General features: G+C 42.1%; 1 protein-coding gene across 2 annotated transcripts; it reads right to left on the bottom strand.

Annotated features, from left to right (window-relative positions):
- Window positions 1-183: 183 nt before the first annotated feature.
- Window positions 184-27,135, bottom strand: ITK (IL2 inducible T cell kinase). Of its 2 annotated transcripts, none has more exons than XM_061360132.1 (17): window positions 26,909-27,135; window positions 17,733-17,837; window positions 15,778-15,859; window positions 14,257-14,385; window positions 13,573-13,613; window positions 12,667-12,818; window positions 12,154-12,219; window positions 11,918-11,972; window positions 9,569-9,648; window positions 8,793-8,929; window positions 7,937-8,011; window positions 7,064-7,235; window positions 6,120-6,336; window positions 5,451-5,515; window positions 5,242-5,360; window positions 2,593-2,750; window positions 184-2,057 (listed from the first exon to the last, which is right to left on the bottom strand). In XM_061360132.1, exons 1-17 carry the CDS (start codon window positions 27,044-27,046, stop codon window positions 1,986-1,988), a joined length of 1,863 nt encoding a protein of 620 aa, XP_061216116.1. In that variant the 5' UTR covers window positions 27,047-27,135; the 3' UTR covers window positions 184-1,985. The 2 variants fall into 2 exon arrangements, with proteins under 2 accessions (XP_061216116.1, XP_061216117.1); XM_061360133.1 differs by having other exon boundaries at window positions 17,733-17,834; window positions 26,905-26,928.

The following is a 27,135-nucleotide window of genomic DNA, read 5'->3' as shown; positions in this document are numbered from 1 at the left end:
AACTTCACTGGATAAATGCCGTATCACCAGAATGGGACAACAGGCTGATACTGACAAAAGGATGAGAGGGACAAAGAGAAACTTAGCTTAAATCCACTGTAGACAAAAACTCAAAGTCTGTGTCTAGATGCACATATTCCACACACTGGTTCAGACTACCAAGAGGCAGCAATCCTGATTTGAAGGTAGAACTTTGATCCTGAATTTAAGATGGATAACCTCTGGTCTGAATGTTAGCATTCTTCCTGCCTGGAGAGTTGTTCTTCATGGTATTTGTAGCAGTAAATCAAAGACAATAACGTGGAACCGAATCGAAGTGGGAAGATGTATATGGCAGGGACTAATGCCTTGTTCATATCCATATACCTCAAAAGATATTCTGGCTTCTTAAAGCTACCCTAAAACCACAGGTCTGAAAAACACCTGGAATGAAGCCTCCTATGAAGAAATATTTTAACACAGGATATGTGAGGTCATGGGATTACATTATTTCCTTGTTCCATTTTTATTGGCAAACATTTGAACCTGACTTCTGTAATGACAGGAGAGATTGCTGCTAGGAGTTTGCACCTCAGAGTTTCTGTAAACTGCTGTCACATAAGGTTTACTCATGATCTTACCTGCACAGAGAAGCATCAAAATTACATACTGCATAGATGAACATCTGTGAGACCTCTTGACTTCTCTAGTTATTGTTAATGCTTAGCAGAGAGTCCTGGTCTTATTTACAAATTCTGGACACCAGCACTGACACTTTTGGTTTTCAGGTCAGTTATGTCAAATCACTGCCCCTGTCTTGTGGTGAAAAAATAGAGTTTAACTGAAATACCAGGGGATGGATATTATTTGTACCTCCTCACAAGGTACACTCATGAGGAACTCCTCATGGAGTAAGTGCCCAGACAGTCAATTCGCATGACCTTTTCTTTGATCAGTCTCTGTTCACAGAAGAGATGGAAAAGTCTTTCCTTGTGATGATTCAGTTACTCTTTGATGTATGAGAAAACTCTTCTTATTATCACTGGTGCACCGAGCACATACTCTGCATGTCTTCTCATGGCTACCCTTCCAAGCCCTCTGGCTCCTTCCTTCCCAACACACCAGTTCAGGAGTAGGTTCCTAGACCTTTCACAGATAACCAGATCCTGGGGTGCTATCTTGTTATGGATGGGAAACACACAGCACTCTGCTCTGCTCAGTCCTCCACACTCTGTTCAAACAATTACACGGACATCATGTATTTGTCTCCTGATGTAGAAAGAATGAAGAAAGTCCAATTTTCCATTCTCTATACACTGTGATTTGAGAGAATTTCAAGACTTTTCAACATGTTGATCTTCTCCTCGTTCCTTTACACACTCACATGCACACACAGAAACCTCTTCAGTTTAACAGGTACCAGAATCCTGTTCCTGGTATGCCACAGTTTCAGAGAAAATAATGAAAAGAAGAGCAAAACTACCTTGAAATATCAGCATCAGAAATGCAGACATTAAATCTAGCCTGTTCCCCTGTGTCCCAGGCTCATTCCTGTTCCGAGCTTTCAGGTCCAGCCCACTCTGAATTAGAGAGCCATGGAAATGTCTAAATGTTCCTCCTCAGTTAAAGACAAGATTTTTCTCCCCAGAAGACCTTCATTTGGGAGTTCACAGAACTGGAATAGCAATGTCATATCTCTTAGTTTTGAGGCTTTATCTTCAAGACAAAAACACTTGCTGGGTTGTGTAGTTCAAGACTTTACCCAATTGCTGCTTCTGTTTGTAAGATGCAAACCACATTCTTGGCCAAACCAAAGCCTGTGACTGTCTGGGTTCTGGAAGACCTGGGGATATCTTGTCTGTCTGGAAGTACCAGCCTCTGCCCTCTCCTTCTCCCCAGGCAAGTATCTATGGTGAGAGGATTCCTGTTAATGCTTTGTGTGGGGAAAATGCAGCCATCTGCCCTCTCAGGACTCTTTTAGCTTCAGTTAGCAGCCAGTGCCATGATTACAGATCAAACTCGGAGATTTCACTCAGCTGATACAGCAGAATAGAAAAGGATGGCCGGTCGTCTTTCCTCTGAACAGGGGAGAGAAGAGAGAGGGAGAACGTTAATGTCAGCTTGAGAGAAATGGCATGATTAGGAGGGAAAACTGGAAACTGAGTACTAACAGAAGTACAAGCTACTGTTACAGAGAAAATGCCAGCAGAAGAATGAGTTTCCTTCTCTGTAGTGCTTTGTTGCTACTAGCGGTGAGTTTGCCCAGTGGATACTAAATACCTTGTAATGGCTGGCTGTCATTTTTACCACCACTATTAAAACTCAGCCCCACAGATCTGCAGCTTTCTTAGGAAGCAAACTGTTGAATCAACTTGGGTTAGGAGCATTACATAGACTTCTCAGTGAAGTGAACACTCTACAGAAACAGCAGCTTAAATAAAAGGCAAAGAGCCTGGAGTCTGCTTTCCAGTGCAGATGAAAGCTACAGAGTGCTTCACCTCCAGGATTTTATCTTGTGTTAGTACATGAAGTGTATACTTCTCTCCTTCTAAAAGGCATGGGGAAGAGAGCTTTTGTCTTTGGGAGCTGGGGCTCTCCCATTACAGTACTAACCATCCTCCAGCAGTGGCTCATGACCTCATAGATTGCTTTGGAGGCCAGCCTGGGTTTGTAGAGCCGAAATCCTGCATTGATTTCTTCCACCACTTCTCCATTGGTGCGATTCTCATAGGGGATTTTACCTTCACTGAAGACCTCCCACATCAGCACTCCTAAAGCAGACAAATGAAAACAATCACAAAGCAGCAAGTAAAATCCTTCCACTTGCTGTTCTCTGCAGCTCAGCCCTGTTGTCCTTTACTTGAAAAAGTTTGACTTCTCTGCATCCTATTTCATGATAATCTATCATGACAGGGTCTTTCCCCATGAATCAGATGAAGTCTAAATATGTTTATGTGTCAGAAAGAAAAGCAGGGTTGTATATCTTCTCCCAAATTGTTAAAAGGATGTTGTGTGAGTGCTGCATCCAGATGTGTAATCTGTGAAAGAGAACCTGCTTTTTGTCATTGATTCAGTTTATCTCTTTTTGCTTCCAGTCAATCACATACAAGAGGCATGTCTCTGGTGTTCCTGACAGCAGTGTGTCCTACACCAGAATCTGTTTGCATTTTGGTTAGACTCAGGAGCAAGAAAGCAGTATGAATGGCTCCATTAGTCCATTGCTCCGTTAGCTGACTCCATTAGTTAGCTCAGCTTCAGCAGTGGGAACTCCTCACCTGCAAAAGGTCCCATGTGGTATGATTCCCTGGAATGAATTCACAGGGAATGACACAGGAATTTCAAAGGATTGTGGCATTCCTAAACAGTCATATGTTTTTCTATGATTACTGTTCAGAGCAGCACAGAAACTCATGTTTCTCTTGTGTGATGGACAAGAGATAGGCAAAGACAAAAAGACTGTGGAATACCTTGCAGTTGGCCACCAGATCAGAGAGGCCCTGCAAATGGAGTGACTACAAGGCATCTCTGTTATTGTTATGTTTAATTTCTTTGCTCATATAATATGACTGACTTGGTAAACTGTGTTCACATTGGATTAGAAAAGGGAGACAGACAGATAGACTGATCTGAAATAAAGTTGTCATTCAATTTTGCTAAATAATGCCTGCTGTCCAGCTTTGAATTCTACAAATAGAAGATGCACAGAGATTACGGCACCTCGCCAATGATACTGGCTCTACTGAAGAACAAGCAAAGCAGTTGTACTCCCCCTGTGTGCAGGTTCCTGCACTGGGATTTCTCACATGCATTTTGTTCTCCTGGTCACAGCAGGATTTCAGCCTGGCAGAAGAGATGAATGGGCTGCAGAGTAGTGGAGCAGAAAGCTGCTCAGAGTCATGAGACCATGACATGACAGAAGAATCCTCTTATGCAAACCCCACTGCATAACAAGTCTGACAGATGTACAACACTGCTGGCTACACCTTTCACAAAGGACTGACCAACACAAGCAAAGCTCGCCAGTATTTCATTCAGCCTTGAAACTGGAGTGAGCCAACTTCACCTCTCTTGGCTTGACTGTAAATCTAACTGAGCACCCTTTTTGGACGCATGTGGCTCTCAGTGTATGGGTCAGCTTCCAATCTGTAGAGCAAAAGAACATTCTTACCAAAGTAGCATCTCTCCACATGTCACTGCCACTTTGCTTTGAGGTGTCAGGAATAGTTCCACTGGCAAATGTTACCCCTTGTTATTATGTGGTGAGTGCTGACAGCCTCCTCCACATGCCAGGAGACATGGAAAGAGGAATGGTGCTCTCTGAAGCATCTCAGATTGGGTTAGTGAAGGTGGTTGTGTGGGCCTGAGCACACAGGTCCCACTGTGCTGCTCATAACCTCCTACTGGAATGCACAACTTCAACCACAGCAGAAGACAGCAAGGCGAGAGGGAAGCACAGAATTCACAAGCACAGACTAGCAAAGGTTATAATCCTGCATTATTTACTGCTAGGCCTGGAGCTGAGTGGCACCCCATTGACTGTGTGCTGTGCACAGCACACTGCACCGATTCATGCTGCAGTACCACAATTTGCATGCTAGCTGGAGAGGGGCCAGACACATCAGTGTGCCAGATCAACAGGCCAGGGGATAGCCTTTGTTATCTCCAGTGCCAATGGCCTGGGGGAAAAAAAATATACAACAGTTTTCTTATCTCTGAGGGTCCAGAAGGGAGACCAAAGCACAGATGCAAATCATAAAACAATGCATTAGGGAGCAGGAAATGAGGTGAGAAAATGTGAGCAGTGAAATAATATTGTCAGATTGGCGTAAAGCAAATGGAGTTAGCAAAGCAAACTTGGAAAGGCAGAGGGTTTGAGTGAAGTATGGGTGCCCAGGACTGATATGCAGAGAGAGATAGAGTGCCTAAATAGCTTTCCTTTCCTTGTATAATCTTGTCAGTGACTCTAACCTTTTCTTGGACGTTTCTACTATTATCATCATGAAATGGAGCTCATTATTTGGCATTAAATAGCAGTGCACAGGTATAATACATCAACTTGGCAGTATTTGCAGTGTTCCAAATTACATATATAGTTTATGATTCTTTCTTTCACTTAAATGATTGAGGCGTGCTTTCCTAAGCCAATATTCAGGCAAAACACCCTGGGAGCCCAGAGGAAGTCATGTTTAGGAGAGTTTACGTGAGGACTGAGTCTAAGCTGGTGTTTGTTAATTTTTTTCCATTCTGACAAGAGGTTCTTACCAAACGACCAAACGTCAGATTTGGTGCTATAGTTGCTGTAGGAGAAAACCTCTGGAGCAGACCACTTGACTGGGAACTTGGTCCCCGTGGAGCTGGTATACTGATCATCAAGGACAATCCTGGAAAAGGAAAAGGTGGCAGCACACTGAGTAACCCCACTTATCCCATGACAGCCCTGCAAGGAGCATGCTCAGGCATGGTGGCATTACCTCGACATCCCAAAATCAGATACTTTGACCACGTGGGATTCTCCCACCAGGCAGTTCCTAGCGGCCTGCAAGAAAAGAAGGTGCAAAGACAGAAGGTCAGAGCTGAGACTCACAACCACTCAGATGCTTTCATCTTGGTAGGACAGATAGTGCTTAAAGAAAGGAGGATCAAAGTTTCCACCTTCTTTGATACAACGAAGGTTCTTATGCTTTGTGTACATTTTATGGCCAGCATGTTCCTGTTGCCACAAAAGCATCAGTCTGACATGCAGGCCTTTGTTGCCCGGAAGGGCCAGAGAAAGATCCTAAAATATTCACAACTACTCACAGTTCTTGATCCCCTAACAAAACAGCAGCAGTGACTGATATGGCTTAATTGAACACCACATAATTAAAAGCATTTTATCAGCTATGCATGTTTAGAACAAGCCTTTCTGGCATTTTCACTCATTTTTTCTCTCCCAAACACAGTTAAGGGAAATGTTTAATCAACGCTTCAGGGGATGGGATTTTTCCTACAGTATTGGTGCTTCTTCAGCAATAAGGGGAGATACTGCATCTCCTATCAACAGATAGGCAGGAGGAGTGCGAAAGCTGAAACTGAGGAAGGGAGAAAGCACAGGTAAACATTCAGCTGGAGCAGAGGAAGTCTATGTGGGATCAACATACGAGGTCTCTGTGGATGACAGAGTTTTGTTCCAGATAAGCCATTCCTTCACACACATCTTGGCACATCCCCAGGAGGGTTTCCTTTGAGAAAATGCCCCGCTGGCTCCTGAGGTAGTCGGACAAGCAGCCGTTCTCCATAAACTCGAACACCAGGCATATGGGGGTGTTGTCAAAGCACACACCATAAAGCTGGACTAGCTTCGGGTGAGACAGTTTCCTATGAGATAGGGAGGAAAGGTGGAAAAGAAGCTGAAACAGAGTCAGTGCCTTCTATGCTTACAGTAAGTGTATTGTATTTGCCACCTATGTCACCCTGCTGCGACCTTCTTTCTGCAAAAGCTAACTACTAAGTAGAAAGAATAAAATGTGTAGACAAAGTCTAATGTCAAATAGCACTAAGTATCATCCTCTTTGATGGTAATGGTCAACAAAAGACTTTTCTGCATGGAAAATCATCCAATCAAACAAAACCAAAATCAATTTCCATCTGTTTTTGAAGGGAGGGAACAAAGTCAATAAACCCAAAGAGAAACACTTTCAGCTGTGCAAAGCAAAAAAACTCAGATCTGCAGCTAAGGTTTTCAGCTAAATTTCCCTCAAATTTTAAGAGATTTCTCCATCTAATTATTTTTTGAAAAAAGCCACTTTGTTCTCCAAAACACATCATCAATTTTTTTTTGCCTTCCAGAACAGCAGAAATCTGGAAGACCATTCTGGATATTCGTAGATTTAGAAGGACAGTAATTCACCTCACTTTGAATTGCCTTTCTTTGTAATCAGCAGAGCTCACTGGTCTCTACTGTGTATATGTATACTGTTTATTATGTACACTACATAATCCAAGTTTAATTTCCACATTCATATTCCTGAACATCATCACAACACTTTGGTTCAGTCTTATGAATTCTTCAGGGTCTGATTTTCGTGATGAATATACTACTTACATCAAGACTTTAGCTTCTTCAATGAAATCCTCTTCAGACATCGCTCCTTCACGAATGGTCTTGATGGCTACTTTTGTCCTCTCCATCAAGTAGCCAAGGTAGACCACGCCAAACTGACCACTGCCAATTTCCTGTACACGGGTGAGCTCAGAGGGGTTAATGATGAATTTTCCTGTTGGTTGTAAGGGACAAAGAGTAAGGATCTAGCAGTAAAATGTTAAACAAAAAGCTTTTATGAGTTAAACATTGAGAGAGGACTTGAAGTGAGACTTTCTGTCTCTCCCTCAAATTGTCTGTCTGACCTTTGGTAACTCATTTGACTAGTCTGTGCTGCAGGTCATGTTTAAGTACAGGAACAGAAACATCCCTCTTTTTCCCCCATTTGTCTTGTCAATCCAGTTCTTCAAGGAGAATTGTTTCTACCATGCATATGTGCACTACTGAGCATAACATGGTTTTAAATATCTTTTATGGTTCAAAGTTACAATAAAGATGATACCAGCAAACTTCTTGTAGACAGCAATGTGCCAAAGGAGGCATCTTTCAGGAGGGACTCAGACTTCATCAAGTTATGCTATGCTCCTACTTCCATCACTTTTGTTCAAGCATTCATTTCACTATTTAATGTTGATTCCATTGAGACCCTGGGGTTCTCATCACCTCCCTCAAGGCACTGCACAATCAGTTCATTCAGTTATCAATGGTAATAACAAAGATGATAATCTAGTGAATAGTGCAGCGTAAAGGTCTGAGGAAAGCTATTTATTGTGGTGATCATCACATGAATATTCATCAATATCCAAGGGGATATTCAGGACCACCCAGCTAACCAGTGAGGAGTGTGATTCCCATATAGTCATGACAGTACCATACCATAGCTCAGCCCTGCAGTGATTGGGGCCTTTTTCCTCCAAGAAGAGACTGCATACCGCAAGCGAGTGACAAGACCTGGATAAAAGAGGAAAAGGTGGATTCCAGTTGTTGTCACAGTCATGGGGAGTGTGGCTGTCACTACCCAGAAGGCAGCCTGGATACTGGGAGCAGATTTATTGTATTGAGTTCTCAGCTCCACTTGAGGGCAGCTAAACCTCTATTCAGACTGATTTCCTGCCTGCTAGAAGGAAGCCAATGCTGAGCAGTTTCAGCTAATTTCCCATTTTCACTCTGTCAGCAAACGTGAGCTGTAAGTTCCTATTAATTCCAATGAAATTCAAAATTATACCTTTTATTTTTAGGGTATTTTTGAACCCCAAGATTTCCCTTGGTACTCCTGGGGTATAGGGATGGGAGTCTTTGGTAACTCCCATGTCTGGCTACGGATCACGGCCATGCCCCTAAATTTGTGTCAAACCAAGGCCCAGGGATATATCACCTCCTGGGCAAGAAGGGTCTGCAGTTTAACTCAAACAGATAGCTTGCTCTGACAGTGGTGACACATCCCCATTGGCTCCCAGGAATGAAAGGGCTCTCTATAGTATGTCACTATAAAACATTTGTGTTGGTCATAATCAGCCTTAGAAGGATAACCAGAATGAAGATGTAATGCTGGAAGCTGGCCTGAGATGATCATTTTCCCACCATGAGTGCCAGGATAAGTGGAATAAAAGGTGATGCCATTTAAGATTTCATTGTAAGGACAGGGGGCTTGGGAGCCTTCCTTCAGTCAAAACAGTTACCTGGCTGAATGGTAAGACAGCAGCTTCCCTGCTCAGCATCAGCCTTTACTTACCTCCTGCATTGTGCTGGTGATAGTTGATGAGTTCAGGTATGCAGTCAAACACATGCTTTTCTGCCAAATAATATCGCTTGGGAAAGTCAGTTGTCTCATTGATGTGATAATGCTTTATAACGGGATTGTTATCCGTGCTGAAAAAGAGGAGGTTCTCTTTGAGGAAAACTAGGCTGCAGCAAAAAGACAGGAATCTGGGTATAAATGGAAGAGGAGCAAATGAGAAAAGGGTAGAACCTTCCTTACACACAATGAATGGGTGGGGAGCAAGGAGTGAGTTACCATTGCTAACAAAAGCTGTGTGCGTGCGTGTTCTCCCTCTCACTCACAGATGCTCTCATCTCTAGAGAGGCTGAGGTTTCCTGATAAGGCAGGTTGAGTACAGTTTCTCTACCTCTTCTTTCTGAAGCAAAACTTTCTGCCCCATCTCTGAAACCCTTTCACTAGTCTTGCATTACGCATCTCTGATGAGGCCAGGATATGCTCCCTGTTGATGCTACCAACACTTAATCTGGGTAGACAATGCCATTAAAATTACAACCCAGTGATGTTTAAGACACTATTTATAGGCATATATTTAGATGTAGGGAGAATTGGAGCCTTTAATACACTTTGCGAATGGCAGCTAACTTTTCTGCCTTTTTTGGAAGTGTTTTCCTCTATAATTTTCATGAGCCTTCTGCTCTCTCTTTATAATGCCAAAACAGAGATTACACTCTCACAGAAGCCATTTCATTGATGTAATTGATGCGAAAAGCTGCTGAGCTCAGCTGTACCTTAACGCTTTGGTGAAAACAGAGACTGTGTACATGCCAGGCTGCCTTGAATCTCTCACCATGAAAGCACCTTCCCTACCCTGCAACAGGAGCAAAGGAGAGAAAACTGGTTAGAGACATAATGGGAACAAAAGAGAAGTGGTCTGGGGACAAAGCTCTGCTCATTTCAGCCCTCCTTATTACTCTGTCATGAGGATGTGCTAAACATGTAGGAGAAGTGGGGCCATCAGCCAGCTGACAGAGCTTAGTCTGTTCCATGCACAGTTCTGCTGGCTGCCCATGCCTGCAGGTACACAAAGCTGGTCTCTCTCGGGTGCTCTGTATTTTTAGCTCAGCTTCCTGAGGAAATGAGACGTGTGCACTTGTGCTGTGTCCATGTGGGTGTACACGAGCGTGCGCCTCTGTCCCCCCAAGCCTCTCTAGAAATTTTGAACCCATTGGCTCCTTTCAATCTGACAGAACACTGGTGATAACAATTTCACACAAATCCAATGTGATGAGCAGCTAAGTGGAAAGACAAGCCTCTTTGAGTGCTTTCCATTGAGAGAACAGCCACAGAAAAAAAAGAGTACGATTTATGCAACACCAGAAAATCCATATGGGAATGTATGAAGGATAATTTGCCAATGTACCACAAATGGGAAAATCTTGGACAAGATCCTGCCTTTCATAGGTCCCCCAGTCATCCTGTGTCTAAACAGAACTGTGTAGGAAAGCAGGGTTCCTCCACTCTGGCACTCACAGAACAATTTTCCTTTTTAATTGTTTTCTACTTATCTGAATGGTAAAGTGTATCACAGGCCATGATCCAGAAGGGCCAGGCACTAATATATCAGATGGCAGAGGCAGAGGAGAAGATTTAACGTAACAGTTTGGATGCAATATGCTGTGCTGATCTACACATTCATAACAAAAACCACATTTTTCCTCTGTTTGCAGATAAAGATGCTTTTCATCTGGCATCCCAAGTGCCTGATTATTTTTTCCCCTCCTTTGCTCTACATGGTAGATTTCCTTCATTTTATGTGTTATCTATCCACCCACAACACCTGATGCAAACCTAATCCACCAATTGCACCCTGCCTTGTCCTGTTTCCCACCTGATTCAGCTCCAGGTGAACACAAAGGCTGAGACTGCTACTGCATCCCCTGCGTATGAGCTGCTGACTTTCAGTGCTCAGCTCTGAGCAGATGGGATCAGCCCACTGAGCTATACACTTTCCAGGGTTATCTCTTTAATGCACGTCTGTGCAACATCTACCCATCTGACCAAATGGGATCAGCCCACTGAGCTGTTATCTCTCTAATGCACACATGTGCAACTTCTACCATACCTGCACTATTTAATATCTAGCATAGTGAAGCTCTAAAAAGCATCTTTATCATGCACAGTGAGGGCTTTAGGACTCATCTTCCTGGCAGTGTGGGGTTGCTTGCACAGAGAGGCAGGTTACGTTACTTGAGGCTCTTTTCTTGTCCTTCTGCCTCACTTGGCAGCAAATCTGGCCAAAGATCACTTGTGAGCTTGGCCATATTTCTGGGGGAAGCTGTGGGGGCTGCAAGGTTTTGAGCCAGAAGCCTCTGCAGCCACATGGGGGTAGCTGCCACAGAGAAGTTGTGCTGGTAGGATCAGAAGGAAAAATAAGGTCACTAAACCATGCGTGGACAGATCCTGTAGGAGTTATAAGAACTAAAACAATATATAAAGCTAAACAAAAATGCTTTTATTTGCATAAAATGCTGTCATTGCAAGAAACAACACTTTATTTGGGTGTCGTGTTAGTGTAAGAGGTGGTTTTAAAACTAAGGGTATGTTTGTGTGGAAAATTTGAACAAGAAGCTTATTCTTTCTATTTTCACTACAGTCTTCACTGGAAAACTGTCTCAGCTGAGAAATGAAAGATGCTCACATGCGCACACACACACAGAGAACTAAAAAAGCCCAAACCCATACTTCTGGCTTTCACCCAAAACACTTCAGCACGAGATTGGTTATATTTCAGAGAACCACTGCATCCACAGGCCTCCTGCAGAGGCAGAAAAGATGAGCTAAAATCACAGTTTTCAGTCGATGCAGTGTTCCGAAAGAGTGTTTTCCACCAGCCCCAGTTATTTAACCAAAGAATGATGGCATGGCTCTCTGCCCACACTCAGCTACCATGGAGGTAAGGGGGAGGCTGCTACTGATCCTTTATCTTGCATCGCACACTAAGAACAGCCAAGGACAACACCACAGCAGGAACCCAGGGTCCAGCTCTCTCTTACACAAAGCAACCCTTGCAGGCTTCTCCTCATTTGTCATTAATTAATTATTATTGCCCATCCACCCCGTGTGCAGCACTGGTTTACCTCATCCTTGAGGAGTGTTTCTGCTTTGCTTCTGCTGATGTTCTTATTGTACCATCTGAAAACATCAAAAGGCTCCGAGTCAGCGTTTCAAGGCTAGTAAAGTTTCTGATGAAAGGCATCTGAATTCAATGTCCCCAGCATGAGCGGTGACACATTATGTGGGGTAGCAATGTCTGAGGCTTGTAGAACAAATGCAGGGCACTTGGAGACACGAGACAAACACAGGCACAACTTACTCATATATTTGCAGATTCTCAGGTGATTTTTCCACCAGGTAGCTACTTGGCACGTAGCCTTCATGCCTGTTGGAATACGACATGGCGTGAGCGTGCCAGACAGACAGGATTTCCTCTGCATCTGTAGGAGTCAGCCCTGACAGATTTGCCTGCTCTTTGCATGATTGTTATGTATTTAGTAAGGTTACTGGAGAAGGAAACAACTGATTGGACCCCTAAACTTGCAAACTTTCACATTTATCACTATTTTCCTCCCACATTTATGACAGCAAATATCAGCCTGAGCTGAGGGCTGTTTATTTTAATTAACATTCAGATCCTTTTCTTAAGCTGTCTGAATTCAAGCAACATCAAAGGGAAAAAAGTTACTATAAATAACCTTCCATCACTTTTCCCCTGTATAACAGAGGATAACTTTCACAAAAGTTATACAAGAGGCCAGCTTATGTGTTAATGGGAGAACAAACTGGATTTAGAATAGATTTGTAAATTGGCTGTTGAAAAGGGACTTACCCATTCTTATCTTGAATCAGCCACCAATGTTCCTCAGAGCTGTCAATCACATAATATTCCTCATTACATTGTAATGTCAACTCCTGTGGATTCTGGGCTTCATAGTCATATATGGCCATGACTAAGGCTTCCTTTGGGTCTAGCACCGATTTCTGCACAAATTAGGCAAAAGGCTCATCATATTCATAGTCATAAAAAACAATGGTGTGTTCTCTAAAATGATATATCCCTGGCAGCATTGGTTTTCTCTGGGCTCAAAAGCCTTAAAGCTGGGAAAGCACCCCAGGCTCTCTCATGGGGTATGGTGCCAAGATGAGAATTTTTAGCACATTTAAACAATAACATAGAAATTTCACTAGCACAGAAAATAGGTATCTACTTCTTAAGGCAGGATTACCTCTGTCTGATCTGTTATTCAGAGATTCCTCTTAAAACCCTTTGGTGATAAAATCTCCATGGCCTCCCTAGAGGGGGACTGTCCCATGCTCTCCTGCCCTCCAACTCTTTTCTCATACCCTGCTTCTCCCTCTTCTCCCTTCTTACTAAATAAGCTGATGACGTTTTGTCCCATTGACAAGAAAATCACTTCTCTATTCCCCTTCACAGCAGCTTTTCTCATATCCCTCCTACTTCCCCAATTTCCCTGTCTATAGATTGAAAACAAAAAACAAAGCTTCAATCACCATTGGAAAGTTATCTGTGAAACCAGGCTGACTTTGTAGGAATGAACCTCTGTCTCATGGAAAAATATGGAAAAGGCAAGAGAAAACCCCAGGGAATGTTATCACAGGTGATATTCCAGGTTACCGCACTGCAGTGAACCTTAATGAGGGTATATTGACCACTGCTAGTTAAACACAGAGGACAGGACACCAAGAACAGCTTCATGTGCTGCACTGCACTCACCCAGTTATCTTCAGGAGTGGGAGGAAGAGGCTTCTTTGAGGCTGGAAAGTAATTAAGAAAGTTAATTTGAAGTAAATCTGGACAAAACCAGGGGAGAAAGTGTCGAGGTAATGAATTGATAAAGGTGATACAAACCCAGTGAATAGAGAGCCTTGGCCTTTTAGAGTCTGCACCCACACAGCGACTCAGCCACACAGCATGGGTTTGAAACTGGGGCACAGGTTACTTAAGGAATCCCCCAGGTACAGGGTTACAGTGTCTTGGGTTGAGAATGATTGACTGCTTATATGTTTTTTCAGGAGACAAAGTAAAGATTGCACTTAGCCATTGAAACCACAGAGGAAGTGTGGTTAGGACAAAATAGGACGCACAGGGTTGAATGTGTGTATATCAAGAAAGCTCTTATTATGGGTTTTTGATGGATCATAGCTGATCAAATTCTTAGTTCTCTATCTGATTCCAAAGAGACCCCCAAGCACCACACAGAGGAAAATATTAATTCAAAACAAAGAATCCCATATACAGTTAAACATAAGCCATAATACACCAAGAAGCCAGAAACATGCCTCCTGATGGAAATGTAACATGATATTCTTTGATGTTCTGTACAAGACAGATTCAACCCTTTACTTTTGCTAGGAATAAATATTTTCAAAGTAGGGATGGTCTTAACAAATCCCATACCATTTTTGGTAGGATCATACTCCACACAGCCAACTGCCATCTTCTCAGTCTGAGCACAGCATATCCACTTGCCGTCTATCCAAAAATCTGGATGACACTTTGAAACCAGACTGTTGTTGTTTATGATTTCTGGAAAATATTGGGGGAAGAAAAAAGAAGAAATAAAAAGAGGGGAAAAATTAATTTAATTGCATTCACATCAGCTCTGAAATACATCTAGAACTAAATGGAAATAATCTGCACTCAAAAGAAGCTTCTTCTTGTCAAACCAAGCTTTTAGTTATTATTACGTATCAGCATCTTCCATTGATGTTTTTCTTTTTACCAGAAAGATTCAATTTCACCATTGATGTGGAGGAATAGCCTTCCTACTGCTGATGGAGCCTATACCTCTCTACTGCGGGAGATCAGAATCCTATCAAAGTGTCTCTCTCTTTAAACTGGTAAACACCAAAACATAAAAGGAAATAAAACCTGGAAGTCCATATACTGATGATTCCCATGAGAGACTACATCTTTATAGCAGCTGTGGTTGTATGGCACAGGCACTTGCTGCTTTGGCCTGGTGTCAGGAGGTCAAGCAGCTGAATAAGCTGGCATTTACCAGCACTAACCATTTTTGAACATGTAAATACTAGTCTTGAATATCTGTATGAGTGATTAGAGGTCCTTCCTGAAGCTCAGGCTCCCCATCTGTAATAATAACTTTCCTAAAAAGAACAAAACATTTCTGCTGACCTGTCTCAAGAGACTATTGAAATTGTTCAAGGGAATGGACAGTCTCTGAATGTTGAAGATGTGACAGAGTAGGAGCTTGGAGGGAGCACTGTCCAGAAGGGGAATAAACAGTTGCAAGAATAAGTGCATGAACTTAATAATATCCCCATGAGACACAATGTTTTCAGAGTGAACAATCCAGCAGCTTGTGTTACAAAGCAGGAAAAAGCTGTGACAGAAGCTTGGTGCAGTTTTCATGTAACCAAGTAACACTTCCCTTATGCCAAGTATTAGGCTTCATTTCTGCCTGCAGTGGTTAGTTGTGGTAACTTCAGTTCAGCACCATTACAGCAGAGCACAGCACAATTCAGGAGGTGAACAGGAAATGAAAGCTACATGCAAAAATGTTACTTAATAATCATGATTCTCTTAGAAGGTTGTCATCTAAACAAAAAATCTATTAGTAAGAGCTGAAAAATCTGCTATGCAGAAAAGATTAATTTCTAAAAACAAAATAGACGCAGAAAAGCCCTCATCTCTTCCTGAATAAGAAACCTCAAATTACAGTAACATATTAACAGTTTATCCTTGAAAGAAGCAAATAAAGCATTCCATGGCCAAATTTTCTACTGCTGCTGCAAACACATAAGCAATTTGATGTTATAACCTCATTCCCCAGTATCACTTTGCATGCTTAAATCTAAGACATTGACCCTTCTTGCATATTCTCTCTGCATTATAGTCTGGAAAAAAACTGGTCTGGGATAAGTAACTTAACATTAGGTGGCACAGGGGTTTTATTACCTTCTTTCAGTGTAAAGACCCATCTCTGCCGGCTCTCACGATTGGGTGCAAACACGTAGAGTATGTAGTTATCGTGGACAATCTGGAGAGGGGAGTGAAGAATAGAGCAAGCCATTAGAAGCAATCCCACATATGCTGGGCATGATGGAGCCACTGAAAGCAACAGGGAGGAGCCGTCATACCAACAAGTTAAACACAAAATGATGATATGAGAAAGTGGAGTAACAGAGTTTGCGCAAAAGCATCTCTTAACCTCATTGACTTTATTATTTAATATGGAGTAGAAATTATGATCAAGAAAGAATTCTAGACAAGCAGTGATTACATCATTTCTATGCTGTTAAGAAATGCTTGTGAAATCAGTGGAAATGTAGCAATTTCAATCTGCAGAGGGTTTAGCATGTTACTTGCTGGCTACGTTTATCCTTCTAAAGCATCTCTGGGGAAATGGCTTCTGTTTCTTAGTGGTTTCTTGTTAAGATACCTTCATTTAGGATCTAAAAGCCGAATTTAGCCTTTTTTTGTATAAATATAGATCTCATGCAACTCCCTGGAGATACTTGGATTACTGTTATTCTCCAAAGTTTTTAATAGCTTTCAGTAGGATTATAGAGGGGAAATAAGAAGCTGGAGCAGATGAACAATGAGCAATCAAGATGCTGTTTTCATTAACTTGGCCTTAACGACAAATAAATGAAGGAAGAGAAACACAGAATGTTTCTGAAATTTCAGGCCAGGGAGTAAAATCATCACAAGAACTGAGATGACTCATAAACCGAATTGGATGACTAAAATTTGATTTAATGCATGATCTATAGTTCTCTTCCAATATTTATCTCAACAGTTGAATCCCAAATGGGACCTGATCTCTTTGATGCACAGATGTTTTGACCACTGTCTTTGAACAGAGGTTTCTGAAAGAGAGCAGCTGGTTTTTAAAGTTTTTCCAGGGGTATAGATGAGGCAAAGGTGATTATTGTTTAAAGAACAGGAAACATTTGCTGTCTCTTGGCCTGGTGCCCTTGCAGGCACACACAGACAGCTGCGTGACCCAGTTTTCATGCTGCATAGAAATAGATTACAACCTCTTTTACAAAAAACAGAAATAGGGGAGGAATAATTCCCACTTGTTTAAAGCCACTCCTGTTGATATCATGATGTCTTGACAATGTTAAGGCAGAGTTTGGAATACGCAGTAATCAGTTCCCCAAAAGATGTAGCCATAAGCATGCACAACTGCACAGAATCACTCATTTCATGCCTCTCTGCAAGGGGCTCACTTGCCAGATGAGCCAAACAAACCTAAAAAGGCACTGGTGGTTCCACAGAAGATATACAGATGCCTGCAGCTGAGACATGTTTTTTTAAACTCAGACACTATAATTTTACAAAATACCACAAAACTGACTGTGGGACAAAATTTAGATGTGCTACAAGCAGGAGCAATTACCGCAGCCTCAGTGGAGCACTGTCCATCATGACTGGTCCACTGTTACCTGGCCACCAGTACTGGTCTCTTTGTTCTTGTCTTGGAGCAGCCTCCCTAGCGCATCACATTCACCAGTTTCTGATGCAAAGGCCACTGAATGCATTTAGTTTCAGCACCACACATGTAAATCAGCCAAAACCCTGGGAGGATTCCGTGTGTGAGACATGGTGTTTCTCCGAACATGAGTCAGTGGCATAGCTGAATACTGTGTTAAACATGAATAGGATTAGAAGATCTAATGATCCTTTCCAGTTTAAAACCAATTAGTGTAAGAGTTTATAGGCCCTGTTATAAAATGTACTCTGTGATTCCCCAGGTCACTTCAAACCTTGATCTGCTTTTTCTTCTTGTGTTGTTATTCACCCTGGCGTTGGGCTCATTAAGAATTGCACTGTGAGGGAGAATTTTACTGAAATACTAAATGAGGTTGTATCTCTCTATCAGTACAGTCACCAGACAGACTCACCTGGAAAGGGTATTTATACTGACAGGGAATGATGATGTCACTTTTCACAATTTCCACACATTTAATCCTGGAAAGCTCCACAGAACCCTTCAAAGTCTTTTTCTTCTAAAAGACAGAGAAAAGCAGTTGGTTAATGATAATGGTTGTGGATAAAGTGAATGATAAGGCAAGACTGTCCTGTTCATGGGGGATTTAATTTTAATGGTGGAGTAGTAAATTAACTGATTATGTAAGGCATTTAAAAGTATGAAGAATCATTCTCATATATGACACCTCCACATGGACTGCACATACACCCAGATATATGAACATACACACACATATATGAACACACACACATTTCAACTCAGCACATGGGTTCTTACTGAACCAGTCAAAACCTTTGATTGAAATTCAAGGTGGTTTTTTTTTTCTTCCAACAAAATGAAATGCCCTTTTAACCAAAAGAACTTGTTTTAATGAAACGTTCAGTTTACCAACACTCCTGTTTCATCCTGAAAAGCTACAAAACAATGAATATTTTATTAAAAAAAATAGTTGGGTACTGAGAATTTCAAACCTTTGCATTTTAGCTCAAATGTAGCGTTTTTACTGCGTCTGTGTTCCAAGAAACAAAACACCTCTCTGGTTTTGTTCTGTCAGGGGTCCTAGCTAAGCAAAAATAATAGGAAATTTTGAAGTAAATAATAGCCTCAAATATTTGCCAACAAAACTATTTTTCTGGCAGCCTCTGTTGCATTATTATTCATCATATACAAGATGCTGAAACAATGCTATGGGCAGTTAGAAAAGGATAAGAAAAGAACAGACATCCAAGTATCCCAACTACCTCAGTGTACCCTATTTCCTACTGAGTCCTTACCCCGTAGCTCCTTGGTGTATGACACTCAGCTTTTGCAAGAGAGGGGTGAGGTGGATGCTGCAAATGGCAGGCGGGAGCTGAGCTGAAGCTTGGTGTCTGATGCACGCTTCTGAAGGATTCACTACAAAAATGTTTGCTCTTTAGAGGCAAACTGGTTTCCTGTTTTGCTTTGTTTTCAGTAGGGATTAAACACTCGCTGTCTCCCAGCTCAGCTTTGTGACTGTGATGGAAATCGGTGAGATTTATGAACCCCCAAATGCTGCAAAAGCTTCTGGTTTTGCAGGAGCATGAGCTTCATGTTCAGAGCATGAAATTCAATGACTGAATTGTACCTGTCACAGGTTATCACTCAGAGACACAGCAAGACTTCGGCAACCTTCTCTCTCTCCCTCAGACCTACAATGCAACCTTCTGTGTCCTTCACCCTCCAGCTCCCTCTTGCCCCTTCTTCCCTATGTGACCCTGCAGCTCTGTCCTGCTGGCAGCAAGTGTCCCCACTGCTGTGCTGACCCTCACTGCTGCTCGTTGCTACCTATCATCATTAAATCTAGCCTAAAGCAGTGAAGAACCTGATGCCACTGGAGATGGGGTGAGGTTTGCCATAGTATACTGTCAACAGCCTCAAACCAGAGAGGACGTAAAGCTCCTCAAACCTCATTGTTGCACAACTGGCTGGGTATTTTGCCTTTGTATAATTGGACTTGAGGAAAGAGGGGAAATTATTGCAGTGTGGTCTCACATTGCTCTTGCTGGATTTTGCTGGTGTATTTGGTTTTTTTATTTGTGTTTGCTTACATTTTAACCAGTGCCTCTGGATTCACTGCCAGGACTGCCTCCTGTAGACAACATCTTCATATGTAGGTCTATGGGGTGAATTGGGATCTTTTTGTATCTATCAACCCAAGGCTGTAAAGCACCCCTAAATGTAAATACCAATTAAATGTCAAGAGTACTGCCAAGCCCTAGAAGGCCTTACTGAACTCCATTTTCACCATCTATTTTCTTTTATTCTCATCTATTCCTGTCTTTGTTGCACAGAGGAAGCCAGACTTGGCTTACTCTGTCTCTTTGCCACAGCCTCCTCTATCATTTGTTCTGCCCCTGGGACTTCTACCCTTTTGATGAGACCCAAAACCATTTATTTCCTATAACAGCCTTCAATTTTGGTAGCATTGAACCATCCTTCATCTTATTCCTTTGAAGCCCCAGGGCTTAACCACATACAGTCGTCCTGTGAGGCTTTAGGAAGCCAGTCACACACTCTGTTCTTTCACTGCAGATTGTTGATATCTTTCCAGACTCTGCTGAAAGATAGGGTCCAGCCTTCTCAAGGAGCATTATGCGGTCATCCTGCAGCTCTCATCACCTACTGTGCTCCTTTTAATCACATAAGTCAGAAATGAAAGCTCCTCATATCCTCATAATCTCACGTTGCAGTGCAATGTCAGGGTACATCTCCCAGCCAGTGCATTTCCCAGTAGATCCTCAGCCGATGGGACTTTGTTGATAAAAAGCAATTACAGCCCTGTAGCAGCACAAACAACTGGAAATACCACTCGCAAACCAGGCACTGCCCAGAAACTGGTCTGGAAACTAAACATATCCCTGCTTTTGTGATGCTTGACTGCACTTTAATCCAACAAAAGCAACTGGGCCATTTGGAAGGGAGTGGAGAGGAAAAGCCTCTTAAAAATGGTCTCCAAAAAACCTCAGAGACTTGTTCCTAAAGGGGAGAGAGAGAACATGCTGACTAATCTCTGTTTGTTGTTTTCAGTCTGACTGGAGTATAATTACATAGATGTTTTAGCTGGTTGGTCAGAAAAAGCATCAGTGGTCTTACTGTGTAATGTGTGTGTAAAGATAAGCAAGGCATGCTGCTGTCAGTGTGCTGTGGATCAGTCCATCCTGGTTTATTTCGTTTGGTGTGTTATTTGCAACGTGGCAATTCTGGGAAGGTGCGCTGACACCTGTGAACAGAACCAGGTTCATCACAAGCCCAACACATTACTGTCTTCATCTTTGCTATTTCACCTCCTCTTGCCAAACAGCTCCAGCAGCTCTTTCACTGATTAATCCTTTAGTTTGTGTCTACTGCATAAACTAGATAATCCCAATGGTCCCTACTGGCCTTAGATACTTGGACAATTGACCATGGGGAAACTGACAGTCCTAACCTGTGATTCTGAAGGCATCTCATGGTGCTTGCTCAGGGAATAAGCTGCCTGGCATCTATCACATGCAGGGGTGTGGAGCCCATGTGAAAGGTCAGAGAACTGTCAGCAGCTGCTGCAGGTGGCAGATCTGAGCTGTGAGAACACTTTCTGACCATGGCTCTGCACCCTCAGGCTTTGTGAATGTCTAAGATCTTGTAAGATATGGGCTCTGCAGTCTGAGGAATTTGCTACTTTCTGGCTAACACTTTGCTGTTGCTATTTGTGAAGCCCATTCACCAAATGCTCTGCACCAAGCACTTCGGATGAAGGTCTTTCTGTGGGCGCTTACAGGTTTTGCTGAGCCCCGCTTATTTACCAAAGAGCCTGGGCAAGAAAAGTAGGCACCAGTGCTGGAATCGGAGGCAAGGGAGGGAAGCCAAATGCCAGAGACAGATAAGGCTGGGGTGGGCAGAGCCTTATCTCAAAGAGCACAGGAAGAGAGAGCAGGCAGCATTTTCTGGCACAGAAAGGCAGCATGCATGTTTCATAAAGCCCCTTTGGTTCAATAGTTGTATTAAGAACTTGTTTCTTTTGTGCTGGTGAGGGGAAAACCAAGCAATTAAGTGTCATATGGCCCCTTGTCACTACCAGGGGCTCTCTACACTGCACCTAGGCTTTCCTTGCCCTGCATCACTGGGTGTTTGTGTTCACATCTCCTTCTCTTCATACTTCATCCCCATTGCCTGTGTGGCTCTTCCTTTGCAATGCTGGCTGAAGCAGGAGGTCAGGGGAAAGCTAATTTAGAGCTGTGGAGGAGCAAGGTAGGAAATTCCAGTCCTCTGTAAACTCAACCGCTAAAATGCTTCCATCAGTCAGAGCGTTTAATGACCTTCTCTGTAGTGTCAGGGTATTTTTGAGCTAAACTTCATTCCCTGCTTTCACTTACTGTCTTGACTAGAAGGAACCATACTTAATCAGTGATTAAGTGGTTGTAGGTCTTTACCTTGGCACTAGGCATGACCTGCTTTTTCTGTGTCACCTGTGCTCCAGCTGCGCTCACTGCACCCCAGCACAGGGCCAGAGCCTGATTTGGGGGTCTCTGTGGGCCTGAGGAGGTGAAACCAAAGCAGGGGTTTTTTATCACTATATACAGTTCCTCAGGAGCAAACAGGAAAAAACAAAAGCAAAAACGCAAAAGCCTTGAAGTTTGCATTCCCCTAGAATAAAGTGTAAAACAAGGCTCATTGTGGCAAACAATATGAACTTACTCCTATCACAGCTCCAATAATAAAATTTGAATTATTAAAAAATCCATTTTGCACTTACAGAGGTGTACTAAAGGATTCATTTAATATTATGCATAGGTTTGTACCTTGTCCACATCTTATTTAAGGTTGTGTTGATTTTAGTACATAAAAATTCATTGAAACAAGTGTGATGTTGACAGATGCCAAAACCTGACTTCTTTGTGTACTGTATGTGATTAATGTGTATCTATTAATAATACACATGTATGCAATATGTGTGTTATTAATAAATTAGTTGGAGATGTGCATCAGAAGACAGATGATATTGCAAATTCTGGCAAGCAAGCAGAACTTGTTAATAAATACATGACAAGTTATGAAGAACAATGTATCTACTCACATGTGTATTTATTTGGAAGGTAGTCTTTAAAACTGTAATTAAATCAATTTTGTAGGAGGATTAGAGCTTCATGACTGTAAGATATGCAGAATACACAAAGCAATGAGGATTGGTATGATTTGTCACTCTAATTTAGAGGAACGTCAAAATAGAGGTCTGTGGAAGAAAAGTCTTAGTCTGTTTATGTTAGAGTCTTGGGGGGGAAAAAGTCTTTCCAGGGCAGGATGGACAAGTTGGATTCTATGTAGAATAATGGAGGTAAAATGGACTGCTGGACTGGAACAAAGTGCTGCTTTTGTTACTGGTGGTAGCTGGACTGTTGCAAGTTACCCAACATGTAGATAACTCAGCAGAAGCAGCTGAAGCATTTTTCTGGTGCTGATAGAAGGCTTTTCAGCCAAATTTATTCTTTTGTTCTCCTGGTACAAGAAACTGAAAGCAAATTTCAAGGAACACTAAAGTGCCATCTTTATATCTGAATATCAGAGATCTGAATGAAAGAGCCCAGGACAAGGCTGACTCATGCTATTTGACCTCCTGAGCATCTGACCAGTGTAGGAAGAATAGGGCTGATGTAAATGAAAAGAGAACTCAGTCCTTTTCTGTGTGTCCTTTTCATTGCTGCCTCTGAAAGCTGGGCTCGGTTTAGCCCATGAGTGCATGAAGATATAAATTTAAAGTATTTATGTGCCTGAACTTCCCAGGTGTTGGGTGCAACCTTTGCAGCCCTGAAATAATTCTCAAAATGCCTGTATAGGGCAAGATGATTATTTTTGAAGAAGCAAAGTCAGTGTGGGAACATGGAGCACTTCTCTACAGCTGATACAGACAGACCCAAGCACTCTTTGCAGGTCTGAGCCATGCCAAGATAGCAGCTCTGATGCAGGGATCATGTAATGGTCAGGGTACCATGTTAGTGTGGTGCTAGCCCAGAAGACAGCAGTCCATTCACTAGGTGTGCCGTAAGCCTCAGACATCTGTGTGCCTTTTAGACTACAGCCAGCCTGAAATACAGGGAGAGATGCTCATTTCTGGCTGTCCACATCCGGCAGGAATGTGACATGCTGAAGACTATGCAAGAACCTCTGCTTAGTGTATGAAATACTAAAACTACCTCTCTTTACTATTCTGTCTGCTAACCCTTCCTAAGGATCATAAAGATTTACTTAGCATCATAAGCCATTAAGCAAATGGGATATAGGTAACTCACCAGTTTAAGTGGTTTACTATGTAAGGACATTTGAAACTCTGTCCTAGATAGCCCTCCAGAGGGATTAATTTGTCTGCTTCTTCTGCAGTTCTGCAACAGTACTGGGATCCTGAGAGTATCACATAATGTTGGCATTATCTGTTAGCCTTGTAAGGATCAAACTCATTGAAATAGTTAAGTGATTATTCCCATAAGCTCATTTACTCACATGTACAGTAGCTATAAAATCAGACCCTAGAAATGAAGAATTTTTGCTCATGGAATTGGTTTGCATGTTCTAATAAAGGCCCTTCTGATGTGTTTTAGTAGAGACGGGGGCTGAATACATGTGCCTGTTATCAGGGCTTTGCTTTATGTTAAGACAGCCCTGCATTGTGCACTGCGTAATGAATTCCAGAAAACACAGCTTCTTATTGTTGTCAGTTATTAGGGGCTCATTCTCCTAATGAGATATGTAAATATCTTTCATTAACATTAATGGCAATGGTGTGCTTGGCCCCTGAGGAGAACAGTGCTTTCTGTCTAGCTATGGCCATTACAACAAAAATGCCATTCCAGTTATTGCAAAGATTTGCTTCTCTGATGTCACTTGTCTTGACATCTTCTGGTATCATTTACAGAGTTATCCCTGTACCCTTCTGACCTGTTTAATTTCTTGTTTTGGACTGCTGCAATAGACTCTTAAACATCTTTTTTTATACCTACAGTGTCAAAATGCAGAGAGAGGGACTGGGTGCTAAACGCTTTTAAATACAGCAAAACGTGTAATCCTGGGCTTAACAAATAAGTGTATGCTTTACTTTAAGCCACCCAATTGAAATCAGTGGGACTTGTCTAACTGTTAAGCAGTTCATTATTGTTTTACCTGACTCTATGCACAGACTGTTATTACTGACTGATCAGGGACCAGAGAGGTAGGTACTGTACAGTACTGAACTCTGAGTACAGTAAGATACCAGACAGGCTGGAAAGGGGATCTTAAAGAAAACTCTTCTAGCAAACATTGACAGAGATTCCCCTTAAAAATTACATACTTTCAAAGCTCAGACAGTTGCTGGTCCCATTTCTATGGAGCAGTGCACATGCCTGAGGATACTCCCCATCACTGCAGCCAGCTGGCAGAGAACAGCAATGTCACTATTGCTCTGCCCTAAATCTTCAGAGCAGGACCACATGCAAACTGCTTGCTGGCAATGGTGACAGCCCATACTAGCCCCTGCTGGCCCCACAAATTTCTGGAGAGTCCCCATGGAGCAGAGCCAAACCAGTGCCAGAGAATGAGCACTACAGATCATTGATTTCAGTGCCTGTGCACGCTCCCCAGTCAATGGGATGGGAATAGCCCATGTGTCAGGCATGTACTGTAAGTTTCCCTTCACTAGCTGTGAGCTCAATTGCTGTGGGTTCATTCTGTTCTCAGCACAAAACAAGATGGTACTTGCATGGGTTGCCCTAAGCTTCCCTCTCCACAACACCGATGACTTGACCACAAGGAGTTCTCACCAGGATGGTCTAATTTTGGGGAAGATTATGGAACAGGTTGAGGATCAGTTCTGGGAGTATTTCACAGGACAAACTGTTTTCTCTCAGTTTCATACAAAGCTCTTCTATTCATGTAACAACCCGATTTTGATAGTTTGTGTCAGAAAAATAATTAGCTTTTCAAGCAAAATCATCCCTGTAATTACAGATATAGTAACAGTTCTTCAAATGTGTATATGGACCTAAAGTAGCACCTGTGTTTACATATACATGTCTACACATACGTAATATATACATGTTTAAAATACACGATATATAACATAAAGTAGGTAAGATACCAAACCCTCATCTCACCTAATTGACCTATTAATTGGAAGATTAGGGGGGGAAATTTCCAGAGCCACTCACATAGCCTATGAAATCTATGCCCCACTGAAAGTCACCAAGTCACATTTTCCAAGCTATTTCAGTGTCTCAAGATGCTGACAGACACCTACTGTGACTCTGCAAACGTGTCTATGCAAAGTCTATGTTGAGTTCATCTCAAGTCCACCAAGACTCAGAAAGAGACAAGGAAAATTAGTTGTGAAGACTTCTCTAAACACCTACAGCAGAATCAGTTAGATGCTTTTGAAAATTTAACCCAGAATAAGTGAAATAGTTACAATGGAATTTAAAATCTTTAATGGCATTTGAAAGATAATTTGGAGAGCAGACAAAGAGAGTCTCAAATCAAATATACAGTGTGCAGCAATAAATATTATCCTATTTAAATACAGAGTTAAGAAAAACACAGTCTATAAAATAAAAGCAAGAAAAACAATTTGTTGGGCATATTTGAGAGAAATAACCTGCAAGTAAAAATATCTATTAAACATTAAAGTTGTTATCCAATCTCAACTAGGCTATGACAAAATACAAAGGCACATAGCTATACACTGTGCTATGAAGATCACTTTTCTCATTGGGTTTGGTTTTAATTTCATTTTATGTGCTGTATAGCAAGGCAGCAGGATCCCCAGTTCTGCTCTTCATACAGTAACAGTGCCTAAGCATAATGATTAACAGCATGTTCAGCAACTGCTGGAAAACAAGCAATATTATTTACAACCATAAAGAGGCTCAGCAAACATCCAGCTAAATAGAAGAAGGAAATAATTCTCATTTCACTAGAACACTTAGCACAATGGGGTGCTCAGACTGACTTCTAATTCTCTTCATATTTAGTAAACCAGGAAAATGCAAGCTTAGGGAAACAAAGCCTAGTCTAACCATGGGTCTCGTCATTGCATCCCTTCTGAAGCTAACTCTGAAGACAAACCATGTTACACATGGCAGCTGGATTTCTGTTAAAAAGCAAGACTGTCTCCTACCAGCCATCAATCAGTCTGCTGCCCTGAAGGAAAGAATGAGAGTGAAGATCTGTGGATGACTTTTTTAGCAGATGTAATTAGGGTACATTTGTCATCTTTGCAATACGCCACTCCAGGTCACTGCTGTACCCATGTGAGCTGCCAGGCACAAGCTCACACAGCTATTACACGCTTCAGTTACAACAGCCCGTGCTAAATTCCTGCAACAAAACTAGATCCCTGCTATAAAACAGTGAAGTAGTCTTATTCCTCTGTGCACACCAGATGCCCACTGATCACCTCTTTGACCATTTTGCAATTTTCAGTGAATGCTGCTGTAGTAAGGACCAGAAAAGTTAATAAAATTTAACAAAGATTATGCTTCCCTCCATTAGCATCCTTCCCTTCCTTTAACAAATTTCATCCTTCCCTTCATTATTCTGTTATAAAAGAGAAAATGGCTGACGTACCCCATGGCGATGTTCGTAGTAAGCCAGCTTGGATTTGGTTAAGACAAAGAAGCGCACTTTAAAGTTGGAAGGTGAAGTCCTCCTCTTTTGCTGGGATTTTTTGATCAGCAGTTCCTCTAAGAGCACACAGTTATTCATGGCTGAGCCAAGAATGGTTGTCTCTCAGGACATGGGGTGCTGGTCCTATGTGCTAAGTGCCTGTCCAAGAAAGAGACACAAAAAGGAAG

The sequence above is a fragment of the Neopsephotus bourkii genome, unplaced genomic scaffold (assembly GCF_033783945.1).
Source record: "Neopsephotus bourkii isolate Nb327-2 ecotype Australia unplaced genomic scaffold, CSIRO-AGI_Nbou_v1 NB_1016, whole genome shotgun sequence".
NCBI classification, from domain to species: Eukaryota; Metazoa; Chordata; class Aves; order Psittaciformes; family Psittacidae; genus Neopsephotus; species Neopsephotus bourkii.
This window is presented reverse-complemented; position numbering and strand designations above follow the sequence as displayed.